Source organism: Vigna unguiculata, chromosome 10, assembly GCF_004118075.2.
Source record: "Vigna unguiculata cultivar IT97K-499-35 chromosome 10, ASM411807v1, whole genome shotgun sequence".
NCBI classification, from domain to species: Eukaryota; Viridiplantae; Streptophyta; class Magnoliopsida; order Fabales; family Fabaceae; genus Vigna; species Vigna unguiculata.
This window is the reverse complement of record NC_040288.1, coordinates 30760294-30784121: the sequence shown is the minus strand read 5'-3', so window position 1 is coordinate 30784121 and position 23828 is coordinate 30760294. Positions and strand designations below refer to the sequence as shown.

At 34.4% G+C, this 23828-nt stretch overlaps 3 protein-coding genes across 3 annotated transcripts; 2 read left to right on the top strand and 1 right to left on the bottom strand.

Annotated features, from left to right (window-relative positions):
* Positions 1 to 11877: 11877 nt before the first annotated feature.
* On the top strand, positions 11878 to 12603 carry LOC114165525. The gene has a single exon (XM_028050127.1). It carries the CDS (start codon positions 11878 to 11880, stop codon positions 12601 to 12603), a length of 726 nt encoding a protein of 241 aa, XP_027905928.1.
* Positions 12604 to 12606: 3 nt separating this feature from the next.
* LOC114165524 lies at positions 12607 to 13733 on the top strand. The gene is made up of 2 exons (XM_028050126.1): positions 12607 to 13018; positions 13111 to 13733. Exons 1-2 carry the CDS (start codon positions 12607 to 12609, stop codon positions 13731 to 13733), a joined length of 1035 nt encoding a protein of 344 aa, XP_027905927.1.
* A 907-nt stretch (positions 13734 to 14640) lies between these two features.
* Positions 14641 to 18041, bottom strand: LOC114166436 (probable pectinesterase/pectinesterase inhibitor 36). Its single transcript, XM_028051171.1, has 3 exons — positions 17531 to 18041; positions 15622 to 15951; positions 14641 to 15532 (listed from the first exon to the last, which is right to left on the bottom strand). The coding sequence occupies exons 1-3, from the start codon at positions 18030 to 18032 to the stop codon at positions 14841 to 14843; spliced, it is 1524 nt and encodes a 507-aa protein (XP_027906972.1). The 5' UTR covers positions 18033 to 18041; the 3' UTR covers positions 14641 to 14840.
* Positions 18042 to 23828: the final 5787 nt, after the last annotated feature.

Here is a 23828-nt window from a genome sequence, read left to right as displayed (position 1 = left end):
CACACTCAACTCTCCACGTTCAGCTCCCTCACACCATGGATGGGTAAAATTGTCATTAAGCCGATAAATTCACTCAAATCCTGCTCCATCCCGCTAATCACCTCTATGCCTTTCTCTTAAAACCTACTAAGCGAACACAAAATTAACTTCACAATCCATCTTCGCTTTGCCACTCTACCTCAAACGAACACAACATTAATGAGATTGAAATTGTGAAGAAGTTATTGGGTTGTTGATGGTCAAATGAAGTAACATGGTTATTTTGAGTATAATAAGTGCTCATACTATATATATATATATATATATATATATATATATATATATATATATATATGATTGTACTACAACATATATAGGACGATTAGAATTTGAATTTTATGTTGATTTGGATAAAATTGTTATGATTAATTGAACAAGAAGTGGTGAGTTCAGAATTTGAACAAGTGAGGGTTAATAACTCTCCCATATTTAGTGAAGAAAGTTGCTAAGCAACAAATGTATGCTTAAATTTCATGTTTAAAATTGAAAAGATTGAATATTTTTTCTAAGTTTGAGTGCTATGCATGGAATTGTATCCCATTTCATTACATGTCTTATTTGATGGATTGAATAATGATTTAAATGGTTGAAATATGACAAATGCTTAGAATATATACTAATTGAATTCATAAATTCAACATCGAAAAGAAAATATCTTGTCTCAATTAAAAGTTGAGATAGTTTTTACATTACTCTTCATAAGATTTTGTAAAAAAAAAAAAAAACTACCCTCACGTGTGAGGTTCACGTACTAAAATAGTTTGAAATAAGTTAGTATTATTTTTTATAAGTAATTTGAAATGAGTTAGTGTTAATTTTTTGAGATATAATTAATAAGTACCCGAATATTATACAAAATACAAATACAATTAATTATTTCAATATTATACAAGATACAAAATACAAAATACAAATAATAATTTCATAGTATATTTGCTAAATATAGTATGTTGTTAGGCTGATCAACTTCTCACAATAAGAATTCAAAAGTTAGAGTTGGAATATTAGCATCTGTTTTATCTTCACTAGTGCACATTTTGCTTTTTACCTCGCATTATATGTCTCGGTTGGCTAAGAACTGAAGCATATAATGGCGTGGTGGCATTTTTGTAATTTCAGGCAACTTTTATGTCCTAATTCAGCTAAAACTCAAAGTAAACGAGGGTTATAGGCTTCGGTTCACCCAAAATCGGTGCCAAAAGCAATTATATGCTTCGATTCTAGAGACCCAAAGCCAAAAACGGGGCTCCATTTTTCAAAAATGCCACTAGCGGTTAGGTGTTTTGCCTCGGGTGGCAGCTAACCAATGCCAAAGAGCCTTATATGCTTCGGTTTTTAATTGAACCGAGGCCATAGGGTTTATTTAGGGCTCAATTTCGCGAACCCCCTTTCTCTTCTTCTTCGCCGCACCTTTGTCTTTCTCTCTTCTCTCTCCGCTGCGACCACGCCACCACACCATGGAAGAAGCTAGTTGTTCGTCTCTAGTGAGGGTGTTGAGCGTTGGTTGCAAAGGCAGATCTGGTTCATCTTCTTTGTCGGAGGTGCGACAATGACGTTTTGCGTTGCTTGCGCGACGTCTTCTCGGATGGGGTGTTGCATTTTCCAGCAAGGTGTAGGCGCAATGGTTTTTCCTGTGTTGGCGTGGTTTGCAACTCCATTGACGGGCACGAGTAGCAGTGGAGGTGTGCTCTGGCGGTTGCTCACGGTGTTTGAGCGGTTCTGGTTGAGCTCGATCTGCTAGAGCTCGATCTGTAGTACGAGGTGGCTACGAGATCTTCGATGGGGTTTGAAAGTTTCGCGCTGGGCTATTTTCATCGTCGGTGGTTTTGAAAAGTTCGCTCGATGGTTTTTGCTTTGTGGGTTGCAACATGGTGGCGGTCAGTGTTGGAAGGTGGAGTTGAGTTGATGGGCAGTGGTGTTCATCGGTGGATGTGCAGAGAAGATGAAGATGACGAAATAATCTGTGAAATTTTTATTTAAAAAAAATTATTCTTAACCTCTATGGCTCCGGTTCATTTACGATTGAGGCATAAAAGCGCCTCTATGGCTTCGGGTGATAACCGAGGTCAAAAGACACCCCTTTTGACATCGGCCCAATATGCCTCGGTTCTAAAACTGAGACAAAATGACAAAAATAACCGGGGCAAAAAGCTTTTATTGTACTGGTGTTTGCACGCTATTAGAGTCCAACAAAACAACGAACGAGATACAAAATAAAATACCAAGCTTAGTGTAGGATGTGCGACTTTAGATAATCACCCTTAGTGTCCCTTGAGGGACGCTAGTTGCTCAATATTAAGAGAAAAACATATTACAAAAAATAAATTCAGAACAACAGCCAGAGAACACAATTATATTTTAAACAAGCATCATTTAAGGGACGCTTTTACCTTATTTTTAAAAAAGAATGGAAAAAGCTAGATTAAGATGCAATCAATAACGTCATTTAGTCGACACAAGTTAATAAAAAAAAATTGCGGAGATGGCTTGGTATGAGTTAAAAAAAATTATTTTATAGAGAATAAAGTGGGTTGACCGACGCTTTTACCTTATTTTTAAAAAATAATGAAAAAATCAGATTAAGATAGTAGGGAAAGTTAGGGGACACAATCAATAGCGTCAATTAGACGACACAAGTTAATAAAAATAAAAAATAAAATTACTTTTACGGAGATGACTTGGCCTAAGTTAAAAAAATATATTATTTTATAGAGGATAGAGTGGGTTGGCTAACACTTAAAGAAGTAGATGGAAAGTTGGTAGAAATTTTAACTTTACCAATTGTCTCTTTTTAACTTTACTAATTTTAACTCCATTTTCATTTTCAATCTCGCATGCTTAATGTGTCTTTTTCTCTATTTTCATTTTGTTTCATCTCCATTTTCATTGTCAATCCTCCCCTCACAGAGTTTCAATCTAAGAGTCTCCCTTCTATTTCACGCTCAACCCAAAACTCACTTCGACCCTCGTGAGCTACCCAAGTATCAAAGTGAATTATAGTTACTGAAGAGCAGTGGTTTCAACTCTGAAGACGTGGTGGAGCTGTCGATTATTGGGCCCTAAAGACGTTGTGGGTTCATGTTCGTGCTCTCTTCGGTCTTGGAGGAGGTGACTAATGGACATTGAAAGGTAGACAATGGCTACGATATTTTCTCGCGTTCTCTGTAAATTGAGCTATTGAGTTCCAATCCCTCATATTTGAATAGATTTATCATTTGAAGAAATTGGTTTTCCAATTGATTGAACAACTGTTTGGGAGTTATTTGGCAGTTATTTTCCCAACTGAAGACCCTGTTTGGAAGCTTTTTTTATCTACCCAAGTGAAGGCGTGGTGTGGGAAGCCAACTAAAAAAAAGGGGTTGTTATAGTGTCGAAGTGGTGGCCCTGCAGTGTTGGAGTGGTGGTGGTGGTGGTGTAGACCACAAGGGTGAGGGAGTTGGTCCCTTTTTGTGGCATTGCAATGTTCTGTGATTTAACTTAGGTAACTTCACGAACCCCATATATGGTCTCTTTTTGTGGCATTGCAGTGTTCTGTGATTTAACTTAGGTAACTTCACAAACCCCATATATATATATATTCATATGATTGTTGATCATGTAAGATGTTTATTGATTGATGTTAATGTATATGTGAATGGTTTATTGATCATATATGTTTCATTATATCACCATTTCCCTAAATTGTTATTGTTCAATGCATCTATATGCATGTCAAAAATCACATTTGAATGACTGAGAAAAAGCAACACTAATTTAGCAAATAACCATTGTCCCATTTCATATAAATCCTTAAACTTTAAAATGACTATGTTAGGTCCTTTAATAAGATATTCCATTGGCTCCATTCAGAAACATTCTTTTACCTCAATTCTAATTCTATTTTTAATAGATCCGTGAGGCACCACTTCAACTCTTAGATATATGTAATTTATTGGTTATTCTATTAATAATTGTTTTGCCACATTTGGATATATGAAGCATGTTTGAATGTTTGAAGTATGTTCGCTACATGAGATACTTAAAAAATTAACGATGTACTCATACAATTCTTAGTAGTACAATGAATCTATTTTATTTTACCGGTATTTGGCAAAGCCATAAGTTGTTGGTAATTTGATTTTTGAATGGGGCATTCTGCGAACTCATGTGTAGAATGGCTATGAATATATGTAGGAATGGTTATTGCTTAGTACTCTCATTTTCTAGAATTAATTTGATTTACTTTAGTTTGAAGAACACTTAATTTGATTCTAGAACACTTAGTGCAGGAATGGTTATTAAAGTCATGGTAATTTGATTTGTGAATGGGGACATTCTACAAATTCATGTGCAAAAAGGCTATGAATATTGGCTTTTACTCAACCTTTTGCGAATGGGGCATTTTGCGAATGCATGTGCCAACATTCATGATAATGTGTCATACTTTACTCAACCTTCAACATTATCCCGCACAATTCTTTCTACACAAGAATAGTTGCCAGAGGCAGAGAGACTTCGTGAAGAAGTAAGACAAGCCACCCAGAGAGCTACTACAATTGATGAGAAAGTTGTTGCAACATTTGAGGGCTTGGTTGAAACAAATAAGAAATGTGTTATGATGGAAGAAGAAATGAAGTTGATGAAGCGACAACTAGCCTTAATGTTGGAAAGGCATACGATAGGCACTTCAATGGGTACCAGTCACATGCATCCACGTTATGATCCCTTATTGGATGATTAACCATCCCTTGAACATGGACTTGGTGAGGTAAATCATATTATAACTTTGTCCTAGTTAAATTTCAATATTTTATGTATATTAGAACTTTGTTAAAGTTAATTTTTTTTATAGCCTTTTCTACAACTTTTGTTGCTTAATTATAGGGTGTACATTGTTTGCACGTTTTATATATTTATGTCTTACATATTGATTTTTCATTTCACAGGTACTATTTCAATGGACTTTTTGTAGTGTTGAGTGAGCATGACTTCAAGTTCCTCAACTTCATTTTCCAATTTTAGCTAGTAGGCTTATTTGTATGGTGATAATTGTAAACAAATTATGATTTGAACTTTGTACACTTTGGTGCATTATCCATTTATAAACCTATGTTTATTGTAATTTGATATCTATGACTCAATGAAGGATGAATGTAGTTTAATTAACTATTGATTCTAATTGGAATGACTTTTGGATGGATAAAATTTGAGATCATGCTTGCAGGTAAATTTTGGATTGGGAACAAAACAAATTGAACTGGTCATGGGTGATTGTTGTAGCATCGTCCAATCCTCGCTATTTGCGTCAGCCAACCTACACACGTTTAGTAATTTACACTTTTAAGTGTCGTTTAGTCCACGTATTTAACAAACATTTTAAATTATTAGTTGCTAATAGCGTCATCTAGCCCACACATCATTTAATATAAAGTGTCGGTTAGGCCACACATTAAACGAGCATTTTAAATTATTATTTGCTATTATCGTCGTATGGACCACACTAGTTTTAGTATGTTGCGCCCCTTGGCCAACGCTAAAGCTTTATACTTTAAATTTTTTATTAATTTAACTATACCTATTTGTGTCACCAAGACGACGTTACTACACTGCAATTTGCTTGTGTTGGAATACACATCTGAATTAGCCTCCATGGTTTTTTCGTGGTTAGCTTTCTAATGTTGGACCGACAATAGATATACATTTGTGTCAGCTTTGGACTACACTATTTGCCTGAATTTTTGTAGTGTCTACAACTAAAATGCTAACATGGTTGTCACTCAAGATTAACTATTTTAGTTCAATTATAATTATTTGATTCTTTTTCTTCCTCAATTATTTATATTTGTGTTGGTATATATTTATAGTATAATAAACAAATCGACTTATATAAGTGTAATTACTATATTATGCAATGAATAGTAACCATTGTTTGTACTGGTATTGTTACATGTGATTAAAAATAAGTAATAATTAATTAATTGAAAGTACTTTTTCAAGTTTATCTTTTTATATACTAATTGAAATGATTTTTTTTTGTTCACACGTAATCCCACAACAATACACGAGAATTCAATAGAATATGTAAGACATTTTTGTGTCTACATAGTAAAAATGTACAATAATTTGATTCAATCTAATAATCATTAGATGTAAAATGTACTTTGTAAATTATTTAAAATATTTTACCTATTATAAAATTGTTGTCTGTTATGTTTTGATTTATTATGTTTTGATTTGTGGTTGTATTTGGTGTGTTTTCTATGTTTTCTGTCCAAATTTGTTATTTTATAAGTTGAAACCAAAACAAAAATATATTTAAAAGAAATTAGTAATAGCTTTCGATTATAACACAAATCAAAAGTATACGGTAAAAATATAGGTTCAAATATTACCAAAATCGAAGTATAAAGCTACAATGGGTTTTGACTATATGATTTTTTTTTAATTTTAAATATTTTTGAATTATTTTGTACAACGATCGAAATCTATTTCCTTACTTTTTGATTCTAAATATTTTTGAATTATTTTGTTCTATAGTCAAATAAATTTCACTCGATTCCAGTTATTTAGAGAATCGAAATACATAGTCTTAATAATAGATTTGGTTATATGAAGAACCAGAACCTGTCTTACTTTGTCTTACTTTAGTTATATGAAAAACCAAAATCTGGTTTAATAGACTTTAATTATATACGAAGTACCAAACCTGTTTTAATAGACTTTAATTATACGAATAACTATAAAACCTATTAAAGTATCGACTTCAATTATCTCACAAAACGGATGCCTTACCTTATTCTCTGGTTTGAAATATTTTGGTTTTCAATTGACTTAACAACTAGAAACTAGAGCCTATATTCCAACCTTAAACCATCGAAAAATCCGAAAATACTTATGAATTAAGTTAATAATTCATATTAACTTTTAAAAATCAATCCTAACTTTTATAAATAAGTTCATAAACTCATTCTTTTTATTATTACAAATATTGATACATATTTTAGAGGTTTTTTTTTTCATTGTAGGCAAATGGCTTTGGTTTATTACTGATATAGGGAAGTTTTTTAAAAATTACAGAACTAGGCAAAACGTGTTGGGGGTGCACATTTTCATATGAAGAAATCGTGTAGCCTCCATACGTTTTTGTGGTCAACGTGGTCAGAGGGCAAAATCGTGTGGGAGGTGAACGTTTTTGGTGCCGTAATCGATTACCGTATGTTGTAATTGATTACTGCATGTTGTAATCGTGCAGGGGGTTAACGTTTTTTAAGTCGTAATCGATTACCGTAGTGTGTAATCGATTACTGAATGTGTTGCAGTTTTCTGGGTATTGTGTAATTGATTACGCACGAAGTGTAATCGATTACATGCGTAATTTTTTGAAAAAAAACATTAACAAACATTTCACTGGATAGGAAAACAATAATGTATAATATAGTTGAATATGAAAGTAAAAAACAATGATATTAGTGGAAAAAAAAAGATTACAATCAATTAAAGTACTAAGATAATAATATCAATGTCAAAGTGCAGTAAAGAAATACAAAGTTTTTGAATGAAAATAAACATGAAAATGCATCTAAGATGGAGGAAATTGGCGCCGCACATAAGCCATGTCTTCCTCAAGTTGTCCAACCCGAGCATCTATATTGTCAAATCTTGAACCAACAAAAGCCCAGAGATCGTGGATTTCATGGATAATATCATTAAGCATAGCAGCAGATGCATCCTAGGTAGGCTGAGGCGGTGGAGATGGTGTGCGGTCATCATGAATAGGTGCATCCTGCATATCACGTTTATGAATCTATTCACCATTTTGGTTTTTTACAAAACCAAAGGAATGAATCACTTCAACACCAATTGGACCTGTTCTCCAATTAATCTCCTCAAATGGTTCATCATCTAGAGGAACATTAAACTTAATAAAAATGTCAGTAATATGATTAGCATATGGTAAAGGGGCATGGTCTCTTAATGCCTTTTTCATCAGATATCTAATCAGATGACCCCAGTTAAGCTGCCTTCCGATCAGCATTGCCCACATTAAGATAATGTCTTCTTCAGTAGCTTGGGCAAGGTTAGTTGATCGGGGCACCAGGCATCAACATAAGATGTAGTGCAGGATACGTGTTTCCACTCTCATTTGCCCTGCCAGTATTCTTCCTCCAATATTTACATTGTCACGACAAATCATCATTTTTGCATTGTGACTTGAATAATCATCTCTTCATTCCTGAACTATGTTTCCCTCAAAATAGACCCCTTGAGTGCCCAATTGAGTGATACGATAAAACATATCTACATCCATCCTAATTTTCACATGCTTAACTTCACTAAGAATAACCCCTTCCTCAGCAATTTGTAAGTTGGAATAAAATACCCTAACTAATTCTGGATAATAACGTTGACGATTAGTCAAAAAAGGTAATAATCCCAAGTTGTGGAGTATATCATAGCACTCAAAGTTTTGCTCAGCAATAAAATCATCAGGATATCTGGGTTCAAGAATATCTCTGGCAGAAAATTTTGAAGTATACCTCTCGTATTGTGCTACGGAAGAGAACAGTCTCTGTGGTTGTGAAGGTGCGATTATTTCTTCAGGTTCGTTGACGGCGGGACCACGGCGGCGGCGAGCACCGACTTGAGTCTTGCGTTTCCTTGACGATTCTGCCATTTTAGGGTGTTTTTGAAGATTTGAATCGGTGGGTTTTGTAGAGAATTGAAAATGAGAAAGATTGCAACAAACGGGAGGTGATTTGGTGAAGATATGAAGGCAAAACGATGAAATCACGGAGGAGAGAATGGAGGCGCGAGTGGAGTTTTTAGGATGCAGCGGCGGAGAGAGAAAATGTTGTTTTTATAGTGGAAGACGAGTCGTAATCGATTACAAGGTTTGTGTAATCGATTACGACGTTAAAAATAACATTCCAGGGGTTCCTGATAGTTGTGTAATCGATTACAGGGTTTCGGTAATCGATTACGAAGGAAAAAAATAAGTTCCAATGGGTCGTGGTAGAGTTGTAATCGATTACAGAGTTTATGTAATCGATTACCAATCTAGAAAAAATTTTGGCAAATTCTCCTGTTAATCGATTACGAGGAGGGTCGTAATTGATTACGAAGGTATTATTTGTGTTCCAGGTTGTCGTGTTACTTGAGTAATCGATTACAGGCTTTGGTAATCGATTACATTGTACAAATTTGGGGTTGTGTAATCGATTACGCTGGTATCAGATGTCCAAATTTTGGTAATGATAATCGATTACACTTTCATGGTAATCGATTACCACACACATTGTTGGAAAAAATTAATTGTGGTGATGGATTACAGCATAACAATTTTTTTTTTAGCCTTTGTACTCCATTGATAAGAAACTTTAACATATTCCATTAATTAAAGAAAAATAAAATGATAAATAAGTTGCACATAACTTCAAGCAAAAATAAAAAAATAAAAAAACGATTTACGGCAACCATCTGTATCTTCTTCCCCGGTGATCCACAAACCATCCAGAATTGATATCTTGGTATTCTTCGGAAGGTGTTGGTGGTCTGATGTCTCTAGTTTGGATGAAAAGCTCGATATAGGAAGAGATACGCAGTTTTTTGACAGATTGGTCTAGACTTTGTACGTGTGTCCAACGACTGATCATTTGTGAAACATCAAAGTCACATTTGATTTCCGCGGTGTCATGATATAGTCGCCTGTTGCGTATTGTTGAAGGGCGACGATAGTCAATTTGTTTGACAACTCTACGGTCACCACACTCCACTAATTGAGTTACGGTTTGTAATAATTCATTGTAGGTGCAATCATGTCTGATGGAGAAGGTTTTCGTGGAATCGGAACGAAACTCAAGACCAAAACCTAATCGACTCTCTATGATACCAGCACCCCTTAAAGGTCCACCAAAATAAATAATAGTTGGTGAAGTTGGGAGAGAGTTTGAGGATGATGATGATGGGGTGTTTGTAGTTAAAAGAGAAATGATTTCTTCAGGTGATCTTGTGAAGGTCACGTACAATTCAATCATGGTGTTCAAAGGGAAAGAAGACTTACATTCCAACATTTGAAAAACATGTTCATCTGTCTTTATTTCAAATGCGTCATAGACAATATTTCCTTCAGAAGTCACTGTGGGTCGTCTGAAGTATAGGTTGTTAATGGTTGTGTGTGACTGGCTTGGAATGGCTGCACAAACTCTTTGCTTCAACATGTTGTATGTGCAGTTGTGTGGAATGCGAACAATCTCCGGAGTCTGACATATGAACTTCACCCCATCCTCACAGAGTTTGATTTCACCGTTTATGTATAAGGCAACTATGTAAGAATTGGAGAAATCTCGCGACTCTGTTATGCCAAACATTTCAGGGGAAAATTGTTCCATCTTTGGGTTTTCAATTAAGAAAGAAAAAGAGGAAGGAGATGTCAAGCAATTGACGTGTTGAAAAGTTGAAAGTTTGCATTTGATGTAGTGTGGGGATGTGGTTTTTATAAGCATAGTAGTTGCACAATTATTGAGTGAATGAAGAAAGACAAAATGTTAAAGGTTGAATTCATTACATACATATGCAATTGTCATATTGAAATAATACACATACAAAGTACAATATTCTCCCATAATGTGATAACTTTATTTCACAACAACATTATTCAACAGTGGCTGCCTGTGCCGCATGGTGGCCTTCGTGTCCGTCGTCGAGGTCGTCTCTCAGGTTGTGGGGGAGGAGGGGGTGACTCACTTTCGTCATCAGTATCTTCCACTTCCACAGATTCAGAACCTCCTTCTGAAACATTAAATGGAATTTCAGGTTTGTAGTATGGTTGTGAAGATGAGGCACCTCGGTATGCAGATGGTGGAGTTAGTGTTGATGTCCCAAACATTTGTGATGGAACACCCCCATAGCTGGAAATATGTGGGCCAGCTGAACCACCATAATATTGTGCTGGACCTGATCCAAAGTTTGAAGGTGCTGGAAAAAAACCATATGAAGTGGGAACCTGTTGAGATGACGATGGAGGATGCATTCTGTGATCCCAATTCCCAAATCCAGCAGATACATTTTGTGACTGAAGGAGGTCGGAAAAGGGTGTATCCGGACGAAACTGCTGATGTGAAGGCGGATTCGGATATTATTTAAATTTTATTATTTAAAATCAATTATAATCGAAACTTTAATTAACATGCAGGGAATGAAAAAATGATTCTCACTTCATCATCGGATGATTGCGCATTAGCCGTGATATACCGGATGGTATGATTTATGTACCATTGCATGTAGGGCGAGTTATCACGCAAATGGCCACTTTTGGTGAAAGGTTCGCCCTGAACAATGGAATTATGGCGATTATTCCATAGCATGATAAAGCGATGGTGATATTGCCTCTAATTAATTTCCGCCCTTCCTCGGAGATCAATTCGGTGAACCTCATCCAGGTTCATCGGGTCGAATGTGATGTTTTGTCGCCAACCAAACTGTCTAACTACCCAGTCAACTTGGTGAAATTCAACCGTCGCAAAATATATAAGAAGAAACAATGCCCGACTAATTGGAGAAACATTTATTATTATCATGCGACTAACATGTGGTTGTCGATATGGTGTCCACAAAAACTGGAAAAATTAGTGTTAATAATTTGAAAAGAAAAAAGTAAGGGAATTTCAAGGAACAAAATAGTAGAGCATGGATTGATAATGAACCTGCTTTGGTTGAATTTGATCAAATTTTTTCCGGAAGCCCACCACAGTTGCTTGGTCATGGAACACAGAACGTGTTTGCCGACACCACCTCACACTTAAGGGGAACGCAAGCCCAGCCATAATCTCGTCCTCCGTGACTGGTTGTATTTCTGGAGAGATGCATGTAAATCTCTCCCACGCCCAACACTGGAGCAATCCAATCGATGACGAACCTATCATTCCAGACATTGTCGAAGAGTTTACTTCCGATGATTTTTATGAAGACAATGCAGACAATCAAGAAATTGTCCCGATTCCTCCTATGGATTACAATCCCTATGGGGAAGTCCAACTACAAGAACGCATGCAATTCGATTCTAAAGAGGCAACAGTGTCTGCCATCAAACATTATCACATCACTAATGGATACAACTTCAATGTGGTAGAATCAAAACCGCATCTTTATGTTGCACGATGCATCCATTACAACAATGGATGTCAATGGCGTCTGAGGGCTAGTTATAGTAAAATCCGACATCATTGGGAAATCAAGTCCATTGATGGTACACATACGTGTTTCTCTACATTAATGTCACAAGATCACTGCAATCTAGATTCGACCCAAATTTCTTCCATTGTTTTTCATTTGGTCTGCACAAATCCAAGCATTCGCATCAAAAGCTTGGTCGCTGACATCAAAAGTCGTTACGGATACACAGTCACATATAGAAGAGCATGGATTGCGAAGGAGAAAGCAATAACAATGGAGTATGGTGATTGGGACCAATCTTATAATGAAGTTCCTGGATGGTTACTAGCTGCCCAACAAACCAATCCCGGGACAATTTTTCAACTTTTCGGTCCTCCAGTTAATATTGATGCTGAGGATGAAAGTTCCACATAGATTATGGAACGTTGCTTCTGGGCATTTGGACCTTGCATTGAAGGTTTTAAGTATTGTAAATCTGTTGTTCAAGTGGATGAAACCTTTTTAACAGGCAGATATCATGCCACCTTGCTAACTGCAATTGCTCAGGATGGAAATAGAAACATATTTCCTTTGGCATTTGCAATAGTAGAAGGTGAGACAAAGGAGGCATTGATTTGGTTTTTTCAACTACTACGAGAGCATGTAACTCCTCAGCCAAATCTCTGCCTAATTACTGATAGAGGCAAGGGAATTTTGTCAGCCCTACAATCGGAAGAAGTTGACTGGGAATCAGACAATCTTCACTCTGTCTACTGCATACGTCATCTGGGTTCCAACTTCAACAACCGCTTTAAAAATGCCAATCTCAAGAAACAATTCATTAACTTGGGTATGACGTTTTCCTAACTTTAAATTCCAGATGCACAAAATATTTCCTATACATAATACTTTTTCATTTCATTTTATATTTCTTTTTCACAGCTTATGAAGTCAAACAACCTACCGTGCAAGCAAAACTTTTAGCTATGAGGTCCCAATTCCCACAAGCAGTAGCTTGGATTGATAAAATCCCCTTACATAAGTGGTCTCAGGCTTATGATGGGGGGCGCAGGTACACGCACATGACAACAAACTTGGCAGAGTGCATGAACTCTGTGCTTAAGGGGGCTCGCTCATTACCTATCTGTGCACTTTTGAAAATTACATTTCAAAACATAAATGCTTGGTTTGTTGAACGCGGCTTAAAGGCAGACTCTATGTTAAGAGCTGGACATCAATATCCAGAAGATGTCACAACCTTGCTCCAACAAAATCAACAGAAATCTGCATATTGTCATGTTCAACGCTACGATCGAGATAATTCAGAATTCGAGGTGCAAGAGATATCGAGTCCCCATTACTATCGGCCAAAACCAATCTCATTCACTGTCAGATTAAACGATTGGTGGTGTGATTGTGGTCACTTCCAAGCTAGTCGATTACCCTGTCAGCACGTCATAGCTGTTTGTTCTTTTGGTCATATGTTATTTTCAAATTTTATCGATCCAGTTTACACCCTTGATAATATAAATAAGGCTTATCAAGTCCAATTCCACCCCCTGTGAAATGAGGACTATTGGTCAACATATACAGGTCCTAATTTCACTCCAGACCCCCAAACTAGGCGTAAGGCTTCGGGACGAACTACAACGACTAGGATCCATAACGAAATGGATCAACCCGTTACGAATAAACCAAAAAAATGCTCTTATTGTCGCACTGAGGGTCATCATAGGGGACAATGTCCATTTCGCCAATAATTTGTACATTTTTTATTTCAATTAATTTAATTTTCAATGTTTTTTTCTTCTTTCTACAATGTTAAAACTAAGACAATTTTCTATGAACATTAATATTTCTTATGCCTTCATCAACTACAAGTTCAAATACTTTATTGTTTTATGGACCAAAAAACTTTATCAAATGAGAACAAATTATTATGCTCGCCTCTGTATCCAATTCTAATTTAATCACTTTATTTTTTAAAATTTGTACTGTAATCAATTACAATGGTATTGTAATCGATTACAATTCACACGAACAAAATGCATTAACCATGTAATCGATTACACTTCATCTGTAATCGATTACATTACACCTAGAAAACTGCAACACATGCAATAATCGATTACAACCTACGGTAATCGATTACTCAATGAAAAACGTATTCTCCCCACGATTTCATCTAAAAACGTGCACCCCCCAACGACTTCCTTTGAATGTCGTTCACCTCCCACACGATTTCCTTTGATTGTCGTCCACTCCTCACACAATTTCGCTTGTTGACAAAATCTGACCAAATAACGTACGAAAATTACACGATTTCTTCATAACGAAAACGTGCACCCCAAAACGCCTAGTTCAATAATTTTTAAAAAACTTGCCTATATCCATAATTAACCTAACTCATTTGCCTATATGGGAAAAAAAACCTATTTTAGAACATATTCGGTGTAACCAATTCATAGATAATTTTATTCCATATAATAATAATAATATTAATATTTTCTTTCATTTCATATATGGACCATTACAAAATACATTGATATGGACCAAGCTTTTGGAATCTGGGACCATAACATCTTAAAAGACAGTATATATATCTGATATGCATTGCAAACTGTGCAAGCATATTCATTATTAATATCAACACCAACACAGATGAAACATTCTCATATTCCAGAAGAGTATGGCACCCCTGTTGCAGGAATCCACCTTTCTCCTTGCACAAACTCTCTCACCGTGAACGGTGATGCCTCACCACCACTCCTCAGCACATGAAAACCAGGCCAACTCACCCTATTCACCGTAGAAGCACCACTTCCCGTGTTCATATACTCTCCATAGAACAACGTCGAAAGTGCAAAACTTCCACTCCATTCACCCCACCCTTTTGCCGCAATCATCCCATCCAACTCACTCCTCATGAACACAGTCCTCGAGTACTTCCTCCACGGCCTTCCAAGGAACGTCTTGTGCGAACTCGTCACGCTCGCAAAATCTGATGCTGCTCTAACCCTGCAACTTTGGACCACAATCCCCGTGTTCTTGTTAGGATCATCTCTTCCTTGCGCTGTGATGAAGTTCGATTGCTGGCTCATCGGTTTCCTCACTAAGATGTCACAGTTCTGCAGCACCACCGCAGCATCACCGAATATGAAATCCACGGTGCCGTAGATCTGACAGTCACGGTAGAATTGGCGGTTTGAAAGCACGTAGAGAGTGTCTTGGTAGCCCTTGAAGCTGCACCTGTAGAACACTGATAAGTCTGAACTAACCTTCAGTGCCACTGCTTGGTGCTTTTCTGGTCCTGCGCTGTTCTCAAATGTCATGTCTCTCGCCCAAAATCCATCTCCTGATACATCTGTTTCATTTACCACATTTACCAAAAAATTTTCAGTTTTCGTACTGATATATAACTTTTGTGTTTAGCCAAAGTTTTTGAGTCTTTACCGAATGTGGCTGAGCCGAGGGTGGTGGATCCTTGAACCACGTTTTTGTTGCCGGTGACGACAGTTTTGTCTATGCCATCTCCTACGAACATCACGTTATGCAGATTCTGTCCAATGTTCACCTTCTCGTTATAGATCCCGGATTTTACATATATGATTGCTCTTGCAGGACGATTGTTTCCCATTGCAGCAAGTGCATTCACTGCTGCTTGGATTGTTCTGTGTGTTCCTGAACCATCTTGTGCTACTGTGAAATGTGGCTGATAGGTTGCTTCGTTCCATGATTCTAAAATACCAGAACCTTTGGATATTGTTCCTTCAAGTGGTGGTCCTGAACAAAAAATTATAATATCAGTATGACAGAAAAAGTAAGATACCGCTATTAATTGCTCTCTCCATTCTACTGTGGAATGATGTATCTATCATCTTCTTCTAGATTATTTTTTGCATTATTTTTTAAAATCATTGTTTTTCTCATTTTATAAATCAATGATTTTTTAAATATGTTTTCTAGAACTTGCTCAATATTCAAGACATTAATTATGTGGTATGCTAAAAGAATGAATAATTTATTCCATAAACCATTGACCACAAAATGAGTTAGGATTTAATCCTAATCAATATTTCTCTTCCACTTCCAATTAATTTATTTCTGAACCACTCATGCAAGCATTTATACTAATTAACAAATATTGGTGTCTCATTAAGAACATCTAGTAAAATATTTTTTCATAATTATACCCTTATTTAAGAGTATATTGAAAGCATAAAGAGTAATTATGTATAATATAATATTTTTATTGAATTTAAAATATTGATTATATTTTTTAAATTGTGTCAAATGCTATTTGATATGAGCATGGTCAAATTGGTAGTTGGTGTATCAAATGATAGAGAATATTACCTTTTATCTTAAATTGAGAAAGAAACCAAATAGTTAGCGACAATGTAACAAAACATCTTAAGTAATAGTAAATAGTCACTTTTGTTTACTTATACTTAGGGAGACCAAATGAATGAGTTTAATTATTGCATATCCCTGTCACCGTTCTTTGATTTTCTTTTGTTTCATGTATAAAGGACAATATTCTGACCTTCCGTAACAAAGACAATCTTCTAAGTTCTTTTGCAGAAAAAAAGAAAAAAAGATTAAAATTGTATATATCCTTTAGGAAATGTAGGTGGAGATAAGCTCACACATGTAGCTTCTATAAAGGTGCAAAAATCAGATGAATTTATGCCTAAAAATACATGAAAGGAGAAAAAAAACTTCTATTAAGAAATTTGTTTTTATGAATTTTTGTTTTTATCAACTTTTTGCGTGTCAAATTGATGTCACAAGTTACAAACCCATCGTAATTTCTAAATGTCTCCATCAGTCCAAAAATGTGATTCTGATTTTGACTGTCCTGATAAATTTTTATCTGAGACGAAATCTCTCAGATTTCTACAAAAGTGATAAATTGGTGATGTTCTTAATGAACAAAATAAATTTTTTCAAATTTAGGACTTATATTGAAATGTTTTAGAAAAAATAAACAAATCAATATTACCCTTAGGAAGTAACATATAAAACTCAAAACTTATAAATACAAAAAAAGACACATGCACGTGTATAATATATATCTTTGTTGAAAGACAGTGTCAACTCTTATTTCAAAATAGGTTTAATGGTGGAGTTCATGGATGACACCACCCATTCATGTAACATATTCAGTGCAATAGCCAGAATATGAATAATGCTTTGTTTATGTCAAAGTTCATACTTACACTGTTGCATACATATACGAAGAAGATTCCATGCACATATACTGATATATATCAATCAAAAAGTTGCAGAAAAAACAAACAAACAAGGTCATTTGACAGTAACAGATATATCATATAACAAGTAACTTAATTGTATTTACCTTTGGCTATGACTCTATTCCTTGAATACAACATAAGAGCTTGCTTAAGCGACATGGTCAAGTTTCTCTCCAGAATCTGAGCTTCAACATACCCTTTTTCTTGCAGACCATCCAAACAGGTTCTGTGATTTGTCATCACAGCACTTATCCATGTGAGTGCATCTTCTCTGGTGTAAGTGCTGTTCTGAGACATCATGTGAGAGAGTCTACACTCACTCTCCTCATAGAGCTTGGAACAGTCTCTGAGGGCTACAACACTTGTTTGGTGAGAAAGGCTTAGGCTTAGGCTTTCAAAGCCATGCAATGTCAAAGCGTTTGCAACCCAGTTTTTGGCTTCGGAGACATGATTCTGAGCCATTTTGAGGACACCCTTTTCTTGGAGGCAGAGGGTGGTGGTGGCCATGCCAAGGAGGAGGAACAAGGTGGTGGTGGTGGCATAGGTAGCCATGTTTTTTTTTTTTCTGCTAGAGAGAGCAATGAATAGTATTGTGATGAGTTGCATGGGTTGGTGTTGTGGGGTGATGATTTATAGCCACCTTAAGGAAGCACACACATGAATTCTAGCCACGTGGCACTAGGAATTTGTGGTCTATATTTTAATGGAAAAATGTGTTCATAGTATATACTCATTTTCTTGAATTTTAGAGTAAAGTTTTACATGTGGGTGGGTGCAATTTAATCAAATATTACGAACATATTGTTCTGAAATATGAAACAAAGTTCTGCACTGAAAATATGAACTTTATAGTTTTGCACGTTTCAATCCCAAATAGTAGTTTCATAAAGAAGCTTTCGCAATTCTTTTGTCATGATATGTATGGATTTTTTCAAACCCTAGCTAGTTACAGTTTCATAATTTGAAGTTCTTGTTGTTGAAATTTGATGTTACATGAGCATGGATAACATTCTCCATGACCATGTCATGCATGAGTCGGAGAACATAAACTTGTGATAAAAAATGTTATCCATTTTGTTTTCCATCTGTAACATCACTCACTCTGTCACATAACAAATTTCATAGTCTGCACTAAATCCACCGCTTCACAGAAACCCACTTCCTCGATCCATGCAAACGAAGTCTTAAACAATTCTTCAAAATTTCAGTTTTTATGTGAAATGAGAGACTATTGCTTATAAAAAGGTTCATTTTATGTAAGTCTAATCTAAAAGCTAGTGATTTAATCTCAAAACTTATTTGTAGTTGAACTTAATTAAATTTAAACTTTTAAATAATTTAAACTTTAGCTTTTGAACTAACAATTTTCTACAATAATTAATTAAGTAGTAAGTTATATTGAGTCTAAAAAAATAGAACTGCGTGACTGCGTTGGGTGCGCGCTGATACGCGGTGCGGTGCAATCCAGACAAGACTTCAATGGTCCCACATAATAATAATAATTATTATTATAATAATAATAATTATTATTATTATAACTAGTGTAAACACAGGCGCTATCGCGCCTGTGTGTACGCATTTTTTGAATTATATTAATAATTGATGATATTGTAATGTTATTAATTTAATAAACAAAATAAAAGTATATTTATAAAAAATAAAATAAAATGTACGGAGAAAATAAGAGAAAAATAACTGTTGATGAATAGTAAGAGAAAAAAAGAAAAAGGAGATAAGTAAATAATTTTATAAAAACTTGTAAAAGTAACCGTTAATTTTTAAAAATTTAATAAATAATTAAATTATAAAGGGTAAAGTTGGAATTATGAAATGTGGACACAAAAGAGGGAATCCCCTTTATATATAGTTATAGATAATAATAATAATTATTATTATTATTAACAATAATAATGTTTTATTCTCTTGTAAAAAGTGCACCGATAATGTTCATGCGACAATTACAAATGTCTTCTTGGAAATGTTAGGAAATCGATCTAACAGAAGAAGAATAAAAAAAAAAAAAACTGAATAAAAATTGAAAAACTAAAAATTGACAAACATAAACTTGAAAAACTGTTTTTCTTTTTCTGGATTCAAAATTTGGTATGTGAATTTCAAAATAAATACTATCCAAACCGAATTTGTAAATTTAATACATAAATTTATGTATTAGTTTCATTTATGTCTAACAAATTATTACTATTTTTAAAAAGTATATTTTTGTTAAGTCTTTCCCTTTATGTATAAGCACCATGTTTAAGAAAGTATTTTGAAGAAATTATGATAAAATATTAGAGTTGTATTTGAAATTTTGAGAAGAAATTATATTGTTATGTGCATGAAAGAGTAAAAGAAGAAGTGAAAAAGTGAGAGATGCAATGCATTGATTAGGCATTCGGTGGGTGAAGTCATTGAAAATGACATTGTGAGGAAACGTGTTTGAATGTGAAGAGATGAGGAGCTTCAACATTTGACAATTGGCACAAGGTTTAGTTCGTGTATGTATGCGCATGTTACTTCTGCAATACAAGTGATGTTTGTGGAGTATATAGTTTTTTCTTAATAAAAAGTTTAGACAAAAATTACAAATGTGCTTTATATATATATATATATATATATATATATATATATAGATAGATAGTTTAAGAACCATTTTATTAGGTTTATGAGAAAAAAAAATTAAATCAAATAATGGATAGTGAAAATGATTTTTAAAAAGTTTAAAATGTTCAAGTTAAACTATTTATTTTGATATGATTAGATCATGTCTAAAAGCAACAGGAGATATAGAGAAAGTTAAGGCTTTTGTATATGTGCATAATATAAAAGAATAAATCAGTATCTTAAAATTACTTTGAGATTGGTGTGTATTTATGGTGGGTGACTGTCCTTTTCACTATTTATTAAGAGAGACTTGATTAAAAGGAAATTAATAATAATGATTGAGATTAAAACTTTATTTGTTTGTACAAGCTTGTGCATTAATTTTAATGGCGGTGGAGTGTGAACAGGGACGGACTGTAAGAGGGACAGAGTCTTATGGGCCAATGCTTTTTAAAAAGTTTTTATATTATATGTTAAAAAAATCAATATTTTCTTGAAAAATTTTAAATTATATTTATCATATATTAAAAATTAGTAGAAATTAAATAAAATATTTTTTATTTCTTTTATAAAATATATTATTTAATTTAATGTTAATAAATAATAAAATATAAAATCAAATATAATAAAAATAAAAATATTTATTAAGATATTTTTTATTTTATTTTTGTCTTTTTGAGTTTTTCATAATTTGTACTTATCCCCTACTTTCATGTTTTTTTCTTTTTCTAACAAAAAAAACTAAACACAAATTTATTATTTTTACTCTCATTTATTATTTATCTTTTTTATCTTGGAGAAAAAAATGCAACTCTTTAATTTTACTTGATACTGAAATATTTGTTTAAAGTTTAAAGTTAGCATTTTTCTTTATCATGAATCTTTCGTATACTCATTTTGATGAATATAAAAGAAAAATAATGTATTATATGTTTTTTCATAACCAACTTATGATGGGCTTGATGGTTATGCTTTCAATTAATGAATAATTATTTTTGAATTCTTAATTTTGTTATTGATTCATGGTTGCTGCGTTTAAGAATGTTGTGTTCAAAAGTGATGAGAAAAAAAGAATAGTCTGACGTTATTAGACCGGTGTGATCTTAACCTATATAAACATGAGAACTTACTATATTGGTTCTGGAACAGGTATATAAAGTGGATTTTTTTAGACAGTTTATTTTTATATCAATTCTGAAACCGGTATATAAAGTGAAAACTTGTTACATTGTCTATATCTATACCAGTTTTGGAACAGGTATAGAAATTTGTTTTAAATCGGTATGAAAAGGCTTTCCTAGACTTTGATTTTTTATTAAATTATGATAAATTAGTTATTATTCTTAAATCTTTTTTTTTTAAAAAGTTATATTGATGAAGAATAAAGTAATAAATTCATTTTTGTAAAAGTGATATAAGGAAACTACTTGTGAAACAATCATTTAGTGTGTTAGATATGTGTGATTTTTTTTAAAGTTATAATTAGGTTAAATCATTCCATTGGTTTTCATTTTTGTAGGAAAATCTCAAGTAGGTCCCCTTCTTTTTATTAGTCTCAATTTGATCCTTATTTTGGAAAATTTGTTTCAATTAGGTCATTTCCGTTAGTAATGCACCAACACGTTAACTATGTGTCATATGTCAGTTTGTGATTTTTTTATTTTTTTATATATTTTTTTAAAAAAAAGAAAAACAAAATTGTCACGTGTCAAGCTGATGTTGTGTCACATGACAAAGGTAGTGTGATGTGGTAGTGACAATGCCATGTGTCACTATTGAATGTGAAAATTCTCAATTTAGACCAAAGGGAATTCATACCCTAATATGCCCTAATCTCATTCTTTCACTCCACTTTCAGAAACACGCTCCTCCTTGCCTCCTTGAGCAGCTGCAACTCTAGGGTTTTGGATCCCGTTCGTTCCCAAGTTCATTCGACCCTTTTCTGCTAATGTAAGTTGATCTCTATAAAACCCGAGGAAATTAAATAGTTAATCAAATAATTATTTAATAAATGCGGGTAAAAGAAGCCTTCAAGGCATTTAATGTAGAGAACTATAATGTGGAAAAGTACTAGCTCAAGTGGTTGAGAGTAGTTTAATTGTGTGAGAGGACTTGGATGTCTTTTGTGTGTTATTTTAATTTATGCCTTTTTATGTGATATACTTGAATGCTTGACGTGATAATAAAATCCTAAAATGGTAGGAATTATCACAAACATAATTTGGTTGAATTGATTGTGCACTTGATTTGTGATTGAGTGGTTGATTGAGTTCAATCCTTACTAAGAACAAAACTAATTTTCTTTTTGGCAAATTTTTTTTTGCATGGTATTGAAGAGACGTAGAAACCCTAGCTACATAGGGAGGCAGCCTAATGGGCTAGAAACCATCAAATAATGGTTCATGATTAGTTATTAACATGATACTTAAGGTAATTTTCGTTTTAGCATTAAGCACACTTAATTAGGGTAGTAAGTGAGAGAGAGAAGGCTAATTAGAGAGGCAAAGGGTACTGCATTTTCGTGTAAGGGTTGGACACTAAATTTCCAGAAGAGTAATACTGATTGCAAGGAGTGGGGAGACTGAAAAACGTGTTGGAGTGCAAGAGAAGGCTAAGAAAGCTTTTGGGTTAGAGACACATCAAGAATTCGATTTTAGAGCAAGGATTCCTGGTAAGGGGAGTTGCTTTCATATGTTTTATTCGTACCTAATGTATAGTGCCTGATTATGATCATAATTGCATGAAATTCCTCTGTTTCCGCTGTTTCTCGTAAAGTTTCTAGATTTCGCCCAGAAACCGCCTGGCGGTAGGATGTGTGCCGCCAGGCGACTCATCTTCCCTACCCAGTTTTGTGGGCTTTGATATGGACTGCCTGGCAGTGGAGGTGAAACCGCCAAGCGACGCATGATGATTGTTGCGATTTTGTGCAATTCGTGATTTCCTACGATTCTGTGATTCTCCTTTTAGAATGTTATGTCTGACCATGTGTGTGATGATATTTAATTGTTAATTTTATGATGCTTGGGTAATAAGAATTTGAAATATAATTATGAAGTGATGATGTTAGATTGATGAGTGAATTGGAATTAAGAACAAATCGAGGTTGAGTTTCGTTTTGGGTTTGGATGAGAACGATGTTGTTATTTTAGGCACTTGCAATTGGAATGATTGTGAGTTGTGGAATTGGGTATGAAATATTGGAATTGATAGATTATGTAGAGTGGTGTCTTGGCATAGAGGAACCTGGTTTTTTTCCAGGAACTGATGTGCCGCCTAACGGCATGGTACTGGCCGTCAGGCGATAACAGTAAACCAGCACTATTCTGGAAATTTCGTGCCAGTGACTACGAGAGATGGTGCTAAGGAATCAAGTTCAGGGTCATGATTACAAATTAAGTGACCAGAAGAGCAAGAAAAAGTTGGAATTAGAGGAATTAAAGAGTAAACTATGATAGGGGTTATTATAAATAGGTACGTGAGGAGTATGATAAAAAGGGTAATTACGCATAACTGATAAGGGGTTGTTAGGAATCAATACTTTGGTAAATGTGAGGTATAGGAATTTCAGATGTTGATGCTAGTAAATTGTCTTTGAGAATAACTGTGAACGTTTAGTGATCAATCATAAGACTGTCTGGTTTTGAGTGGAGTAACAAATATTGAAGTAGAGTATTGGCATTATGCAGGAGTAAACTAAGGGTGGTCCAAGTCTTTTTGTTACTGGATTGATGGTGTTATGTTCCAGGATTTAGATAGGCAATGGATGATGAGAAAATTGGGAAAATTATATGCCTTAAA

What these genes read in the sequence shown, in the direction of transcription:
- LOC114165525 (XM_028050127.1), top strand. Translation starts at nt 11,878, where the DNA reads ATGCATGTAAATCTCTCCCACGCCCAACACTGGAGCAATCCAATCGAT.
- LOC114165524 (XM_028050126.1), top strand. Translation starts at nt 12,607, where the DNA reads ATGGAACGTTGCTTCTGGGCATTTGGACCTTGCATTGAAGGTTTTAAG. An exon ending in GAAACAATTCATTAACTTGG is followed by an intron (nt 13,019 to 13,110) that starts GTATGACGTTTT and finishes TCTTTTTCACAG; the next exon opens with CTTATGAAGTCAAACAACCT.
- LOC114166436 (XM_028051171.1), bottom strand. Translation starts at nt 18,032, where the DNA reads ATGCAACTCATCACAATACTATTCATTGCTCTCTCTAGCAGAAAAAAA. An exon ending in GAATAGAGTCATAGCCAAAG is followed by an intron (nt 15,952 to 17,530) that starts GTAAATACAATT and finishes TTTTTTGTTCAG; the next exon opens with GACCACCACTTGAAGGAACA. An exon ending in CCTCGGCTCAGCCACATTCG is followed by an intron (nt 15,533 to 15,621) that starts GTAAAGACTCAA and finishes TAAATGAAACAG; the next exon opens with ATGTATCAGGAGATGGATTT.